Raw genomic sequence first — 14,607 nt, 5'->3', positions numbered from 1 at the left:
AGTTTGGGGCATTTTTGGGGCATTTTTGGGGTATTTTGGGGGTGCTGACCCCCCTCCTTTCCCGCAGGTGCTGTACTGGCACGAGGGGAGTTCTGGGGGGTTTTGGGGCATTTTTTGGGTGGGTTTTGGGGCATTTTTGGTGGGATTTTTTTGGGCATTTCTGGGGGGATTTGGGGCATTTTTTTGGGTGGGTTTTGGGGCATTTTTGGTGGGTTTTTTTGGGGCAGTTCTGGGGGGTTTTGGGGCATTTTTGGTGGGATTTTTTTGGACAGTTCTGGGGGGTTTTGGGGCATTTTTGGTGGGGTTTTTTTGGGCAGTTCTGGGGGGTTTTGGGGCATTTTTTGGGTGGGTTTTAGGGCATTTTTGGTGGGAATTTTTTGGGCAGTTCTGGGGGATTTTGGGGCATTTTTTGGGTGGGTTTTTGGGGTATTTTGGGGCATTTTTTGGCTATTTTGGGGTGCTGACCCCCCTCCTTTTTGCAGATTCTGTACTGGCGCGAGGGGAGTTCTGGGGGGTTTTGGGGCATTTTTGGGGCATTTTTTGGGTGGGTTTTTGGGGTATTTTGGGGGTGCTGACCCCCCTCCTTTTTGCAGATTCTGTACTGGCGTGAGGGGTGGGTGGGGGAGCGCTCCCGGCGCCAGAGCCCCCCCCCCGGGACCCCCGAGCCCCCTCCCCAGCCGGGGGTGCTGACGGTGCTGGGCGAGGCCAGCGGGGCGGTTTTGGGGGGGCTGCACCCCTGGAGCCGCTACCGGCTGCAGGTTTTGGTGTTCAACGGGCGGGGGGCCGGACCCCCCAGCGCCGAGATCCACTTCCACACCCCCGAGGGAGGTGAGACCCCAAAAAGGGAGAGCGGCACCCCAAAAATGGGGGTTGGGACCCCCAAAAGGGGATTGGGACCCCAAAAGGGGAGTTGGGACCCCGAAAAGGGAAATTGGGATCTCAAAAATGGGAATTGGGACCCCCAAAAGGGAGATTGGGACCCCAAAAATGGGAATTGGGAGCCGAAAAGGGGAGTTGGGACCCCAAAAGGGGAACTGGGACCCCAAAAGGGGATTTGGGATCTCAAAAATGGGAATTAGGGACCCAAAAATGGGAATTGGGACCCCAAAAAGGGGGGTTGGGACCCCAAAAAGGGGAGTTGGGACCCCGAAAAGGGGAGTTGGGACCCCAAAAAGGGGGATTGGGACCCCCAAAAGGGGGATTGGGATCTCAGAAAGGGGAGTTGGGACCCCAAAAATGGGAATTCAGACCCCAAAAAGGGGAATTGGGACCCCGAAAAGGGGAGTTGGGATCTCAAAAATGGGAATTGGGGCCCCGAAAAGGGATTTTGGGGATATTTCGGGGGGTTTCGGGGTCCCTGACCCCAGCCCCCCAGTGCCGATTTGGGGGGGATTTTGGGGATATTTTGGGGGGTTTCGGGGTCCTGACCCCAGCCCCCCAGTGCCGATTTGGGGGAGGGATTTTGGGGATATTTGGGGGGTATTTTGGGGGGTATTTTGGGGATATTTCTGGGGGTTTCGGGGTCCCTGACCCGAGCCCCCCAGTGCCGATTTGGGAGGGGGTTTTCGGGGGTATTTTGTGGGTATTTTGGGGGGATTTTTGAGGATATTTTGGGGAGGTTTTGGGGGGTATTTTGGGGATATTTCGGGGGGGTTTTGGGGGGTATTTTGGGGAGGTTTTGGGGGGTATTTTGGGGGGTATTTTGAGGAGGTTTTGGGGGGTATTTTGGGGGGGATTTTGGGGATATTTCGGGGGGATATTTCGGGGGGTTTTCGGGGGTATTTTGGGGGGTATTTTGGGGAGGTTTTGGGGGGTATTTTGGGGATATTTTGGGGGGTTTCGGGGGTATTTTGGGGGGTATTTTGGGGATATTTTGGGGGGATATTTGGGGGGGTTTCGGGGTCCCTGACCCCAGCCCCCCAGTGCTGATTTGGGGGATATTTTGGGGGGTATTTTGGGGATATTTCGGGGGGTTTCGGGGTCCTGACCCCAGCCCCCCAGTGCCCGGGCCCCCCGAGGAGCTGCGCCTGGAGCGTTTCGGGGACTCCGCGCTGGGCCTGGAGTGGCGGCGGCCGCGGCGCCCCAACGGCGTCATCACCGGCTACGTGCTCCAGTACCGGCTGCGTGCGTACTGGGAGCACTGGGAGGGGCGGGGGGGGGAACTGGGGGCACTGGGAGAGGTGGTGGGGGGAACTGGGAGCGGTGGGAGGGGATTGGGGGGCACTGGGAGGGATGGGAGGGGGCACTGGGAGAGGTGGTGGGGGGCACCGGGGGCACTGGGAGAGGTGGTGGGGGGAACTGGGAACACTGGGAGGGACAGGAGGGGGCACTGGGAGCACTGGGAGAGGTGATGGGGGGAACTGGGAACACTGGGAAGGACGGGAGGGGGCACTGGGAGCACTGGGATGGGACTGGGGGGCACTGGGAGGGATAGAAGGGACACTGGGGGCACTGGGATGGGACACTGGGGGCACTGGGGGCACTGGGATGGGATTGGGGGGCACTGGGAACACTGGGAGAGACTGGGAGGGGCACTGGGAGCTATTCTGGGTGGGTTTTTTAGGGTAATTCAAGGATGGTTTGGGCTATTTGAGATGGGTTTTTGGGATTTATTTGGGGCTGTTTCGGGCTATTCTGAGTGGGGTTTTGGGATTTATTTGGGGCTATTCCGGGTGGGTTTTTTAGGGTAATTCGGGGCTGTTTTGGGCTATTCAAGGTGGGATTTTTAGGGTAATTCGGGGCTGTTTCAGGGTATTCCAGGTGGGGTTTTGGGATTAATTTGGGGCTGTTTTGGCCATTCCGGGCTGGTTTTTCTTATGTTAATTTGGGGTTCTTTGGGCTATTCCGTGTGGGTTTTTTAGGGTCATTCAGGGCTGGTTTGGGCTATTCGAGATGGGTTTTTGGGATTTATTTGGGGCTATTCTGGGTGGGTTTATTAGGGTAATTCGGGGCTGTTTGGGGCCATTCCGGGTGGGATTTTCTTATGTTAATTCAGGGCTGTATGGGGCCATTCCGGGCGGGATTTTCAAGTTAATTTGGGGCTGTTTGGGGCCATTCCGGGCTGGTTTTTCTTATGTTAATTTGGGGTTCTTTGGGCTATTCTGGGTGGGTTTTTCAGGGTAATTCAGGGCTGGTTTGGGCTATTCGAGATGGGTTTTTGGGATTTATTTGGGGCTGTTTGGGGCCGTTCTGGGCTGTTTTTTTTTGGGGTTCCCTGGCACGGCTGCCCTTGCCCCGCAGAGAACCAGAGCGAGGAGGGGTTCCCGCTGGAGATCTCCTTCCCCGCCGGGACCCTGAACACGACCCTGACCCGGCTGGAGCCGCGGGGCCGGTACCGGTTGGAGCTCCGCGCCCGCACCCGGCACGGCCCCGGCGCGGCCCTGGTGCGCCTGGCCAGCCTCGCCCCCGAGCCCGGTGAGCACCCCAAAAACCGCGGGGGGACCCCAAAAAACCGGCCTCAAAAACTGGGGAGGGAGCCCAGAAACTGAGCCTGAAAACCGACCCAAAAACCGCGGGGGGACCCCAGAAACTGAGCCTGAAAACCAACCCAAAAATCGCGGGGGGATCCCAAAAAACCAGCCTCAAAAACTGTGAGGGGAACCCAGAAACTGAGCCTGAAAACCGACCCAAAATCGTGGGGGGACCCCAAAAAACCGGCCCCAAAAACTGGGGAGGGAGCCCAGAAACTGAGCCCAAAAACCTGCCCCAAACTCGTGGGGGGACCCCAAAAAACCGGCCTCAAAAACTGGGGAGGGAGCCCAGAAACTGAGCTTGAAAACCGACCCAAAAACCGCGTGGGGACCCCAGAAACTGAGCCCAAAAACCTGCCCCAAAACCGCGGGGGGACCCCAAAAAACCGGCCTCAAAAACTGGGCAGGGAGCCCAGAAACTGAGCCCGAAAACCTGCCCCAAAATCGCGGGGGGACCCCAGAAACTGAGCCCGAAAATCTGCCCCAAAATCGTGGGGGGATCCCAAAAAACCGGCCCAAAAACTGGGGAGGGAGCCCAGAAACTGAGCTTGAAAACCGACCCAAAAACCGCGGGGGGACCCCAAAAAACCGGCCTCAAAAACTGGGGAGGGAGCCCAGAAACTGAGCCTGAAAACCCACCCAAAAACCGCGGGGGGACCCCAAAAAACCGGCCTCAAAAACTGGGGAGGGAGCCCAGAAACTGAGTCTGAAAACCGACCCAAAAACCGCGGGGGGACCCCAAAAAACCGGCCCAAAAACTGGGGAGGGAGCCCAGAAACTGAGCCTGAAAACCGACCCAAAAACCGCGGGGGGACCCCAAAAAACCGGCCCAAAAACTGTGAGGGGACCCCAGAAACTGAGCCTGAAACCCGGCCAAAAACCGCGGGGGGACCCCAAAAAACCGGCCTCAAAAACTGGGCAGGGAGCCCAGAAACTGAGCCCAAAAACCGACCCAAAAACCGTGGAGGGACCCCAAAAAACCGGCCTCAAAAACTGTGAGGGGAGCCCAGAAACTGAGCCCAAAAAACTGCCCCAAAATCGCGGGGGGACCCCAAAAAACCGGCCCCAAAAACTGGGGAGGGAGCCCAGAAACTGAGCCCAAAAACCTGCCCCAAAATCACGGGGGGACCCCAAAAAACCGGCCCCAAAAACTGGGGAGGGAGCCCAGAAACTGAACCTGAAAATAGACCCAAAAACCGCGGGGGGACCCCAAAAAACCGGCCTCAAAAACTGGGGAGGGACCCCAGAAACTGAGCCTGAAAACCGCCCAAAAATCGTGGGGGGGACCCCAAAAAACCGGCCTCAAAACCAGCCCCAAAAACCATGTAGAAACCCCAAAAACTGAACCCAAAATGCGCAGGGGGACCCCAAGAAAGAAGCCCCAAAACCGGCCCCAAAAACCACAGGGGGTCCCAAAACTGAGCCTAAAAACCGTGGGGGGACCCCAAAAAACTGAGCCTGAAAACCGACCCAAAAACTGCAGGGGGACCCCAAAACCGGCCCCAAAAACCGCGGAGGGGACCCCAAAAAAAGGAGCCCAAAGACTGCAGGGGACACCCCAAAAATTGCCCCAAAACCCGCGGGGAGCACCCCAAAACCTGCCTGAAAGTGGGGGGGGAGGGCTGAAATCACCTCGGGGACCCCAAAATTAGCGGGGGAGGATCCCAAAATAGGGGGGGAGACCCCAAAATTACCATGGGGAGGGGTCTGGAAATAACGGGGTGGGGGGAGGGAGGGAGGGGACACCTTGAGACCCCCAAAATGCCGAGGTTGGGGGGGTCCCCAAGGGTGGGGGAGGGGTTTTTGGGGTGGGGGATTTGGGGTGACCCCCCCGTGCCCCCCAGTGCTGCCGGTGCTGGGCACGGTGGGGTTCGGGGAGGTGGGCGAGGATTTCACGGAGCTGCGCTGGACCCTGGCCCAGCCCCAGGCCAACATCGAGTTCGAGGTGGAGTACATGAGCAAAACCAGTAAGGGACTGGGAGCAACTGGGAGGGACTGGGAGGGGATTTGGGGGCACTGGGAGGGGATTGGGGGACACTGGGACGGGATTTGGGGATATTGGGGGGGACTGGGAAAGTATTTGGGGACACTGGGAGAGGATTGGAGGTGACTAGGAGGGACTGGGAGGGAATTTGGGGACACTGGGAGGGACTGGGAGGGGATTTGGGGTGACTGGGATGAACTGGGAGGGGATTGAGGGACACTGGGAGGGACTGGGAGAGACTGGGAGGGGATTTGGGGACACTGGGAGGGTGTTTGGGGAAACTGGGAGGGGATTTTGGGACACTGGGAGGGACTGGGAGGGGCTTTGGGGTGACTGGGAGGGTCTGGGAGGGAATTGAGGGACACAGGGAGGGACTAGGAGAGACTGGGAGGGGATTTGGGGACACTGGGAGGGGATTTGGGGACACTGGGAGGGGCTGGGAGGGGATTGGGGGTGACTGGGAGGGACTGGGAGGGGATTTGGGGTGAATGGGAGGGGATTGGGGGACACTGGGAGGGACTGGGAGGGGATTTGGGGTGACTGGGATGAACTGGGAGGGGATTTGGGGTGAATGGGAAGGGACTGGGAGAGACTGGGAGGGGATTTGGGGGCGCTGGGAGGAGATTTTGGGGGGGACTGGGAGGGGATTTGGGGGATTTTGGGACCGAACAGTGGCGGGAAATAAAAGGGGTTTGGGCTGGGGCAATCTCGGGGTGATTTTGGGGGATTTTGGTGGGTTTTGGGGGATTTTGGTGGGGTTTTGGGGGATTTGGGGGGATTTTTGGTGGAGATTTGGAGGATTTGGGGGAATTTTTGGTGGGGTTTCGGGGGATTTGGGGGGATTTTTGGTGGAGTGTTGGGGGATTTGGAGAGTTTTGGGGGGTTTTGGGGGATTTTGGTGGGTTTGGGGGATTTTGGTGGGGTTTGGGGGATTTTGGGGGATTTCAGGGGGGGTGTTGGGGGGATCTGGGGGGTTTTGGTGGGATTTTGGTGGGGTTTTGGTGGGGTTTTGGGGGATTTGGGGAAATTTTTGGTGGGGTTTTGGGGGGTTTTGGTGGGGATTTGGGGGGAATTTTGGTGGGGTTTTGGGGGTTTTTGGTGGGGTTTGGGGGATTTTGGTGGGGTTTCGGGGGATTTTAGGTGATTTTTGTGGGGTTTTGGGGGATTTGGGGGGATTTTTGATGGGGTTTTGGGGGTTTTTGGTGGATTTGGGGGTATTTTTTGTGGGTTTTGGGAGTTTTGGGGGGTTGTTGGGGGGCTCTGGGGGTCTCCCCGCCCCCCACGACCCCCGCCCCCCGCAGCGGAGGAGCCCTGGCGCTCCTCGGGCCGCGCCAACTCCTCCCTGGGCCGGTACCGGCTCGGGGACCTCCGGCCCGGAACGTCGTACCGGGTCCAGTTCGTGGGGCGGAACCACAGCGGGGAGCGCGTGGCGTTCTGGGAGAGCGAGGTGCACACCAACGGCACCAGTGAGCCCCAAAACCCCCCAAAATCACCCCAAAATCACCCTGAAATCACCACAAAATCATCACAAAAATCACCCCCAAAATCACCCCAAAATCCATCCCCGGGGAGCGCGTGGCGTTCTGGGAGAGCGAGGTGCACACCAACGGCACCAGTGAGCCCAAAAACCCCCAAAATCACCCCAAAATTACCCTGAAATCACCACAAAATCACCCCAAAAATCCCCCCCAAAAATCCCCAAAAATCCCCCAAAATTACCCCAAAATCACCCCAAAAATCCCCCCCAAAAATCCCCAAAAATCCCCCAAAATTACCCCAAAATCACCCCAAAAATCCCCCAAAATCACCCCAACATCCACCCCCGGGGAGCGCGTGGCGTTCTGGGAGAGCGAGGTGCACACCAACGGCACCAGTGAGCCCCAAAAACCCCGAAAATCCCCCCCAAAATCCCCCCCAAAATCACCCTAAAATCACCACAAAATCACCACAAAAATCCCCCCCAAAAACCCCCAAAATCACCCCAAAATTACCCCAAAATCACCACAAAATCATCACAAAAATCCCCCCCAAAAACCCCCAAAATTACCCCAAAATCACCCCAAAAATCCCCCCCAAAAACCCCCAAAATCACCCCAAAAATCCCCCAAAAATCCCCCCCAAAAACCCCCAAAATCACCCCAAAATAACCCCAAAATTACCCCAAAATCCCTGAGGGAATCCCTGAAATCCCCGAAGGGCTCCCCAAAATCCCCAAGGGGCTCCCCAAAATCCCCGGGGGTCTCCAAAATCCCCGAGGGGCTCCCCAAAACCCCCAAAGGGGTCCTCAAAATGTCCAGGGGGTCCCCAAAACTGCTCAGGGATGCTCTGAACTCCCCAAAGGGCTCCCCAAAATCCCCAAGGGGCTCCCCAAAATCCCCGGGGGGGTCCTCAAAATGTCCAGGGGGTCCTCAAAATGTCCAGGGGGTCCCCAAAACTGCTCAGGGACTCCCCAAAATCCCCGAGGGACTCCCCAAACTCCCCCAGGGGCTCCCCAAAATCCCCAAAGGCCTCCCCAAAATCCCTGAGGGACTCCCCAAAATCCCCGAGGGGCTCCCCAAAATCCCCGGGGGGGTCCCCAAAACTGCTCAGGGATGCCCCAAAATCCCCAAAGGCCTCCCCAAAATCCCCGAAGGACTCCCCGAACTCCCTGAAGGCCTCCCCAAAATCCCCGAGGGGCTCCCCAAACTCCCCGGGGGGGTCCCCAAACTCCCCGAGGGACTCCCCAAAATCCCGGGGGGGTCCCCAAAATGTCCAGGGGGTCCCCAAAACTGCTCAGGGATGCCCCAAACTCCCCAAAGGACTCCCGAAATCCCCGGGGGGCTCCCCAAAATCCCTGAGGGGCTCCCCAAAATCCCCGGGGGTGTCCCCAAAACTCTTTCGGGATGCCCCAAACTCCCCAAAGGGCTCCCCAAAATCCCCGAGGGACTCCCCAAACTCCCCGGGGGGGTCCCCAAATCGGGATTTCCCCCCCCCCAGTGCTGCCGCGCCCCGCGGGCGGCTTCGCCACCGAGGGCTGGTTCATCGGCTTCGTCAGCGCCGCGGTGCTGCTGCTCCTCCTCCTCCTCATCCTCTGCTTCATCAAGCGCAGCAAGGGGGGCAAGTATTCGGGTGAGCCCGGAGCCCCCCGGCCCCCCCCGGGACCCCCCGGCGCCCCCAAACCCCCCCCGAGCAGGAGGGGACTTTGTGGTGGAGGTTTTGGGGTTTTTGGGGGGTGCTGAGGGGGGGGAGGGGGTTTGGGGTGTGGGGAGGGGGTCCTGATGGTGAGGAGGGGGAGGTGAGGGGTCTTTGGGGTGTGGGGAGGGGGGTTTGGGGGTGAGGAGGGGGCATTTGGAATTTGGGGAGGGGGGTTTGAGGTTTGGGTAGGGGGTCCTGAGGGTGGGGAGGGAGGTTTGGGGGTGAGGAGGGGGCATTTGGAATTTGGGGAGGGGGGTTTGGGGTGTGGGGAGGGGGTCCTGAGGGTGGGGAGGGAGGTTTGGGGGTTCGGAGGCGGCATTTGGAATTTGGGGAGGGGGTTTGGGGTGTGGGGAGGGAATGGGGGGGTCACAAAGGGTGGTGGGGAAGGGGCGTTGGAGAGGAGGAATTTGGGGAGGGGTCACCGTTTTTAGGGGCGTTTTGGGGGTTTGGGGAGGGGGTTCTTAATGGGGGGAAGGGTCGGGGTGGTCCCCAAGGATTGAGGAGGGGGTTCCTAATTTGGGGGAGGGTCCGGGGGGTCCCCGAGGCTGCTGGGGGAATTTTGGGGGGCACAAGGAGAAGTTTGGGGAGGTGGAGGGGCAGGACCAAGGCGAGGGCTCCGTGTTTTTCGGGGGGGTTCTGGGAATTGGGGGGGGGTCCCCAAGGTCTGAGGGAATTGGGGGGGGGTCCCCAAGGTCTGAGGGAATTGGGGGGGGTCCCGGGGGTGCCGTGGCCCCCCCTGAGCGCAGCGATGCCCCCCCAGTGAAGGACAAGGAGGACACGCAGGTGGACTCGGAGGCGCGGCCCATGAAGGACGAAACCTTCGGGGAGTACCGGTGAGAAAGGGGCGTGGCCTGGCAAAAATGGGCGTGGTCTGGTTAAAAGGGGCGTGGTCTGGTTCAAAATGGGCGTGGTCTGGTCCAAAATGGGCGTGGTTCACACAAAATGGGCGTGGCTCACACAAAATGGGCGTGGCTTCCTGTAAATGGGTGTGGTCTAATGGAGAGTGGGCGTGGTTTCATGGGGGGCGGGGTTTATCGCGATGCGCAGATTTGCATGCGATCTAATTACCCGCTCATTAACTGCCCCCCTCATTCATTAATCACCCTCCTCACCCAACGCTAATTGCCCCTCTCTCATTAATCGCTCGCTGCTAATTGCCCCGGGCTAACGCAGGTCCCTGGAGAGGTAAGGGGGGTCTGGGGGGTCCCGGCACCCATGGGTGGGGGTGGGGGTCCCTGGGGGGGCACTGGGGGTCCTCGGGGGTGGGGGAGGGGGAGGGGTCCTCATCCATGTCATTCCCCTCCCCCACCACCGCACAGCCCCTCGCAGCTTCGTGAGGGACATCGGGCGGGTCAGTGGATGGGTGTTGGTCAGTGGGTGGGTCATTGGATGGGTCAATGGTTGGGTCAATGGTCAATGGTTGGGTCAATGGTTGGATCAATGGTTGGGCATTGATCAATGGTTGGGTCATTGGTTGGGTTGATGGTTGGGTCAATGGTTGGGTCAATGGTTGGGTCATTGGTCAATGGTTGGGTCATTGGATGGGTCAATGGTTGGGTCAGTGGTTGGGTCGATGGTTGGGTCAATGGTTGGGCATTGGTCAATGGTTGGGTCATTGGATGGGTCATTGGATGGGTCAGTGGTTGGGTGTTGGTCATTGGTTGGGTCATTGGATGGGTCAATGGTTGGGTCAATGGTTGGGTCATTGGTCATTGGTTGGGTCAATGGTTGGGTCAATGGTTGGGTCAATGGTTGGGCATTGGTCAATGGTTGGGTCAATGGTTGGGTCAATGGTTGGGTCAATGGTTGGATCAGTGGTTTGGTGTTGGTCATTGGTTGGGTCATTGGTTGGGTCAATAGTTGGGTCAGTGGTTGGGTGTTGGTCATTGGATGGGTCAATGGTCAATGGTTAGGTCATTGGATGGATCAATGGTTGGGTTGATGGTTGGGTCAATGGTTGGGCATTGATCAATGGTTGGGTCAATGGTTGGGTCATTGGATTGGTCAGTGGTTGGGTGTTGGTCATTGGATTGGTCAATGGTTGGGTGTTGGTCATTGGTTGGGTCATTGGATGGGTCAATGGATGGGTCAATGGATGGGTCAATGGATGGGTCAATGGTTGGGCATTGATCAATGGTTGGGTCGATGGTTGGGTCAATGATTGGGTGTTGGTCATTGGTTGGGTTGATGGTTGGATCAGTGGTTGGGCATTGATCAATGGTTGGGTCAATGGTTGGGTCAGTGGTTGGGTCATTGGGTGGTTATTGATTGGCCATCGGTTAGTTATTGATTGGCCATCGGTTGGGTCATGGGTTGGCCATGGGTTGGGTCATTGTTTGGTTATTGATTGGCCATTGGTTGGGTCATTGGTTGGTTATTGATTGGCCATTGCTTGGCCATCGGTTGGGTCATTGGTTGGTTATTGTTTGGCCATCAGTTGGGTCGTTGGTTGGTTATTGATTGGCCATTGGTTGGGTCATTGGTTGGTTATTGATCAGCCATCGGTTGGGTCATTGGTTGCTCATCGGTTGGCCATCAGTTGGGTTATTGGTTGGGTCATTGGTTGGTTATTGATTGGCCATCGGTTGGGTCATTGGTTGGTTATTGATTGGCCATCGGTTGGCCATGGGTTGGTTCATTGGTTGGTTATTGATCGGCCATTGTTTGGGTCATTGGTTGGTTATTGATTGGCCATCGGTTGGGTCATTGGTTGGTTATTGATCGGCCATTGGTTGGGTCATTGGTTGGTTATTGATCGGCCATCGGTTGGCCATCGGTTGGGTCATTGATTGGCCATTGATCGGCCATCGTTTGGCCATCGGTCTCTGACGCCGCCGCCCCCGCAGCGACGGCGAGGAGAAGGCGTCGGGCAGCTCCGGGCGCTCTCTGGGCGCGGCGGGCGCGGCGCTGGGCAGCGACGACAGCCTGGCCGGTTACGGCGGCAGCGCCGACGTGCAGTTCAACGAGGACGGCTCCTTCATCGGCCAGTACAGCGGCGCCCGCGGCGCCACCGCCGGCAGCTCCGGCCCCGCCAGCCCCTCGGCCGCCGCCCCGCTCGACTGACCCCACCCGTGGGTGCCCCTGGGGGTGTCCCCGCTGCCGTGGGGACGCGCTGAGGGCGCGGTGGGGACAGCTCAGTGTCACCCTGGGACCCCCCCGTGGCAGTGGGGACCCCCCCGTGACGTAGCGGGACCCCCACCATGGCCCTGGGGACCCCCCCATGACCCTGGGGACCTCCCCAATGTCACAATGGGACCCCCCCAGTGTCAAAGGGGGACCCCCACCATGTCACAGTGGGACCCCCAAGTGTCACGGTGGGGCCCCCCCAATGTCACAGTGGGACCCCCCCAGCTCTGAGGACCCCCCATGACACTGGGGACCCCCCCAAGTGTCACAGTGGGACCCCCCCCATGGCCCTGGGGACCCCCCATGACCCTGGGGACCCCCCCCAATGTCACAGTGGGACCCCCCCAATGTCACAGTGGGACCCCCCCAATGTCACAGTGGGGACCCCCCAGTGTCACAGTGGGACCCCCACAGCTCTGAGGACCCCCCAGGACCCTGGGGACCCCCCCATGACCCTGGGGACCCCCCCATGGCCCTGGGGACCCCTCCATGACCCTGGGGACCCCCCCAATGTCACAGTGGGACCCCCCAAGTGTCCCAGTGGGACCCCCACAGCTCTGAGGACCCCCCATGGTCCTGGGGACCCCCCCCATGTCACAATGGGACCCCCCCCATGGCCCTGGGGACCCCCCCATGACCCTAGGGACCCCCCCCATGTCACAGTGGGACCCCCCCCATGTCACAGTGGGACCCCCCCATGACCCTGGGGACCCCCCCAATGTCACAGTGGGGACCCCCCCAATGTCACAATGGGGACCCCAGACCCCCCCCGGACCCCCCCTCCATTTAAGGGCCCCCCCACCCCTTCACTGCCAAAGGGGGGCGTCCCTTAAGTGCCCCCCCCCCGATTTTGGGGGGGTTGTTTGAGGTGGGGGAGGGGCACAAGACCCCCCGCCCAACCCCCCCAAAAACACCTCACAGTGGGGGGGGGGAGGGGCGGGGACCCCCCCTTTGGACTCAGCCAAAAAAACCCCTCCCCCCTTCGCGCTGGATTTTGGGGGGGGGTCTGGACATGGGGGGGTTGGGGGGGGCTCTGCAGACCAAAATTAGGGGGGGCAAGGGGGGGATTTTGCCCCCCCCCTCAGATTTTAGACACCCCCCGCCCCCACTCCCACCCCCCTTCACTCCTCCCTCCCCCCAAAAAAATCTCTGGGGGGTTTTTTTGGGGTGAGGGTCTCACACCCCCCCCCCCCAAAATTTCTGAATGCATCTCACGGCGCGGCCTTGGCGACCTCACACGAGCCGGCGGGGGGGGGGTCCGCACCCCGACCCCCCCCCTGCACCCCAAAATCCCCCCGACCCCCCCCGCCCCCCAAACCCCCCCCTCACCTTCCCCATGGGGGGCTCTGCACCCCAAAACCCCCCCAAAACCCTCCGTGGGGGGGGGTCTGAACCCCAAATTCCGCCCCCCAAATCCCCCCCCCCCACCCCCAAATCCCCCCCCACGGGGGGGGTCTGCACCCCCCACCCCCTCCGCGGGGGGGTCCCCACCCCAAAAATCCCCCCAAAAATCCCCTCCCCACGGGGGGGTCCCCACCCCACCCCAACCCCCCCCGCGCTGTGTCGTAGCTTTGTAGCCCCCCCCCATGTGTGCGGTGCCCCCCCCCCCAAAATCCCCTTTTTTTGGGAAAAGAAGCGGAAAAACAAAAAAAAAAATCGGTCCAAAGGGCCCCAAAAACGGCAGCCGAGCCCTCGCCCCTCCCCCACCTCGTGTGACCCCGACCCCCCCCACGTGTGACCCCCCCGAGCGAAAACAAAAAAACCCGCAAAAATAAAAAAATCCCCCCAAAAATATTAAAAAAAAAAAAAAAAAAAGGTGTGGGGGGGAAAAGCCCCAAAAATAAAGAAAAAACTGCCGGAAAAGGCTCGGGGTGATTTTGGGGTCCGGGGGGGGCTCTGGGGGGGTCTGGGGGTCTTGGGGGGGTCTTGGAGGGAGTTTGGGGGGGCTGTTGGGGGTCTTTGAGGGGTTTTGGGGGGCTATAGGGGGTTTGGGGGGGCTATAGGGGGTCTGGGGGGTTTGGAGGGGGTTTCGGGGGGTCTTTGGGGGAGTTTGGGGGGGGCTATGGGGGTCTGGGGGGTGTCTTGGAGGGGGTTTTGGGGTCCATAGGGGGTCTCTAGGGAGTCTATAGGGGATGGGGGGGCTATGGGGGGGTCTTTGAGGGAGTTTGGGGGGGGCTATGGGGGTCTGGGGGGTGTCTTGGAGGGGGTTTGGGGGTCCATAGGGGTCTATAGGGGATGGGGGTCTCAGGGGGCTATTGGGGGTCTCGGGGGGTTTTTGGGGGTCTCGGGGGGTCTCTGGGGCGTCAGTGGGATCTATGGGGGTCTGTAGGATCTGGGGGTCTCTGGGGGTCTCTGGGGGGGTCAGTGATATCTGGGGGGTCAGTGGGATCTGGGGGGTCTGTGGGATCTATGGGGGTCTGGGGGGTCTCTGGGGGTCTCGGGGGGTCTCGGGGGGGTCTCAGGGGGCTATTGGGGGTCTCGGGGGGTCTTTGACGGGTTTTGGGGGTCTATAGGGGGTCTGGGGTGGTCAGTGGGATCTGGGGGTCTCTGGGGGTCTATAGGGTGTCTATGGGGGTCAGTGGGATCTATGGGGGTCTGGGGGGTCTCTGGGGGATCTATGGGGGTCTCTGGGGGTCTCGCCGTGGGCGTGGCCTCGACGAGTGGGCGTGGCTTCAAGGAAGGGGCGGGACCACCGTGACCCCGCCCACATTGACCGCGCCCCGCCCACACTCTGATTTGCATTGACCACGCCCCGTTCCGCGACCACGCCCACACCGGCCACGCCCAATCGGGGTCGATCACGCCCCTCTCCTTATACGGCATGGCCACGCCCACTGAGTGACCACGCCCCCT

At 60.0% G+C, this 14,607-nt stretch overlaps 1 protein-coding gene across 4 annotated transcripts in view; it reads left to right on the top strand.

The window, feature by feature from the left end:
- Positions 1 to 11,820, top strand: part of L1CAM (L1 cell adhesion molecule) — a 43,015-nt gene extending 31,195 nt beyond the window's left edge. For 3 of the 4 annotated variants that reach the window (XM_072920428.1, XM_072920429.1, XM_072920431.1), the window contains 8 exons: positions 594 to 828; positions 2,002 to 2,124; positions 3,241 to 3,414; positions 5,315 to 5,437; positions 6,756 to 6,920; positions 8,431 to 8,562; positions 9,389 to 9,461; positions 11,475 to 11,820. In XM_072920428.1, coding sequence (XP_072776529.1) covers positions 594 to 828; positions 2,002 to 2,124; positions 3,241 to 3,414; positions 5,315 to 5,437; positions 6,756 to 6,920; positions 8,431 to 8,562; positions 9,389 to 9,461; positions 11,475 to 11,691 — 1,242 coding nt within the window. In that variant the 3' untranslated portion in view covers positions 11,692 to 11,820. The remainder of the gene's footprint in view (positions 1 to 593; positions 829 to 2,001; positions 2,125 to 3,240; positions 3,415 to 5,314; positions 5,438 to 6,755; positions 6,921 to 8,430; positions 8,563 to 9,388; positions 9,462 to 11,474) is intronic. The other variant, XM_072920430.1, reaches the window with a different exon arrangement.
- Positions 11,821 to 14,607: the final 2,787 nt, after the last annotated feature.

This window comes from Taeniopygia guttata, chromosome 31 (assembly GCF_048771995.1).
Source record: "Taeniopygia guttata chromosome 31, bTaeGut7.mat, whole genome shotgun sequence".
NCBI lineage: Eukaryota > Metazoa > Chordata > Aves > Passeriformes > Estrildidae > Taeniopygia > Taeniopygia guttata.
Note: the sequence above shows the minus strand (reverse complement) of the source record. Positions and strands in the feature narration are given on the sequence as shown.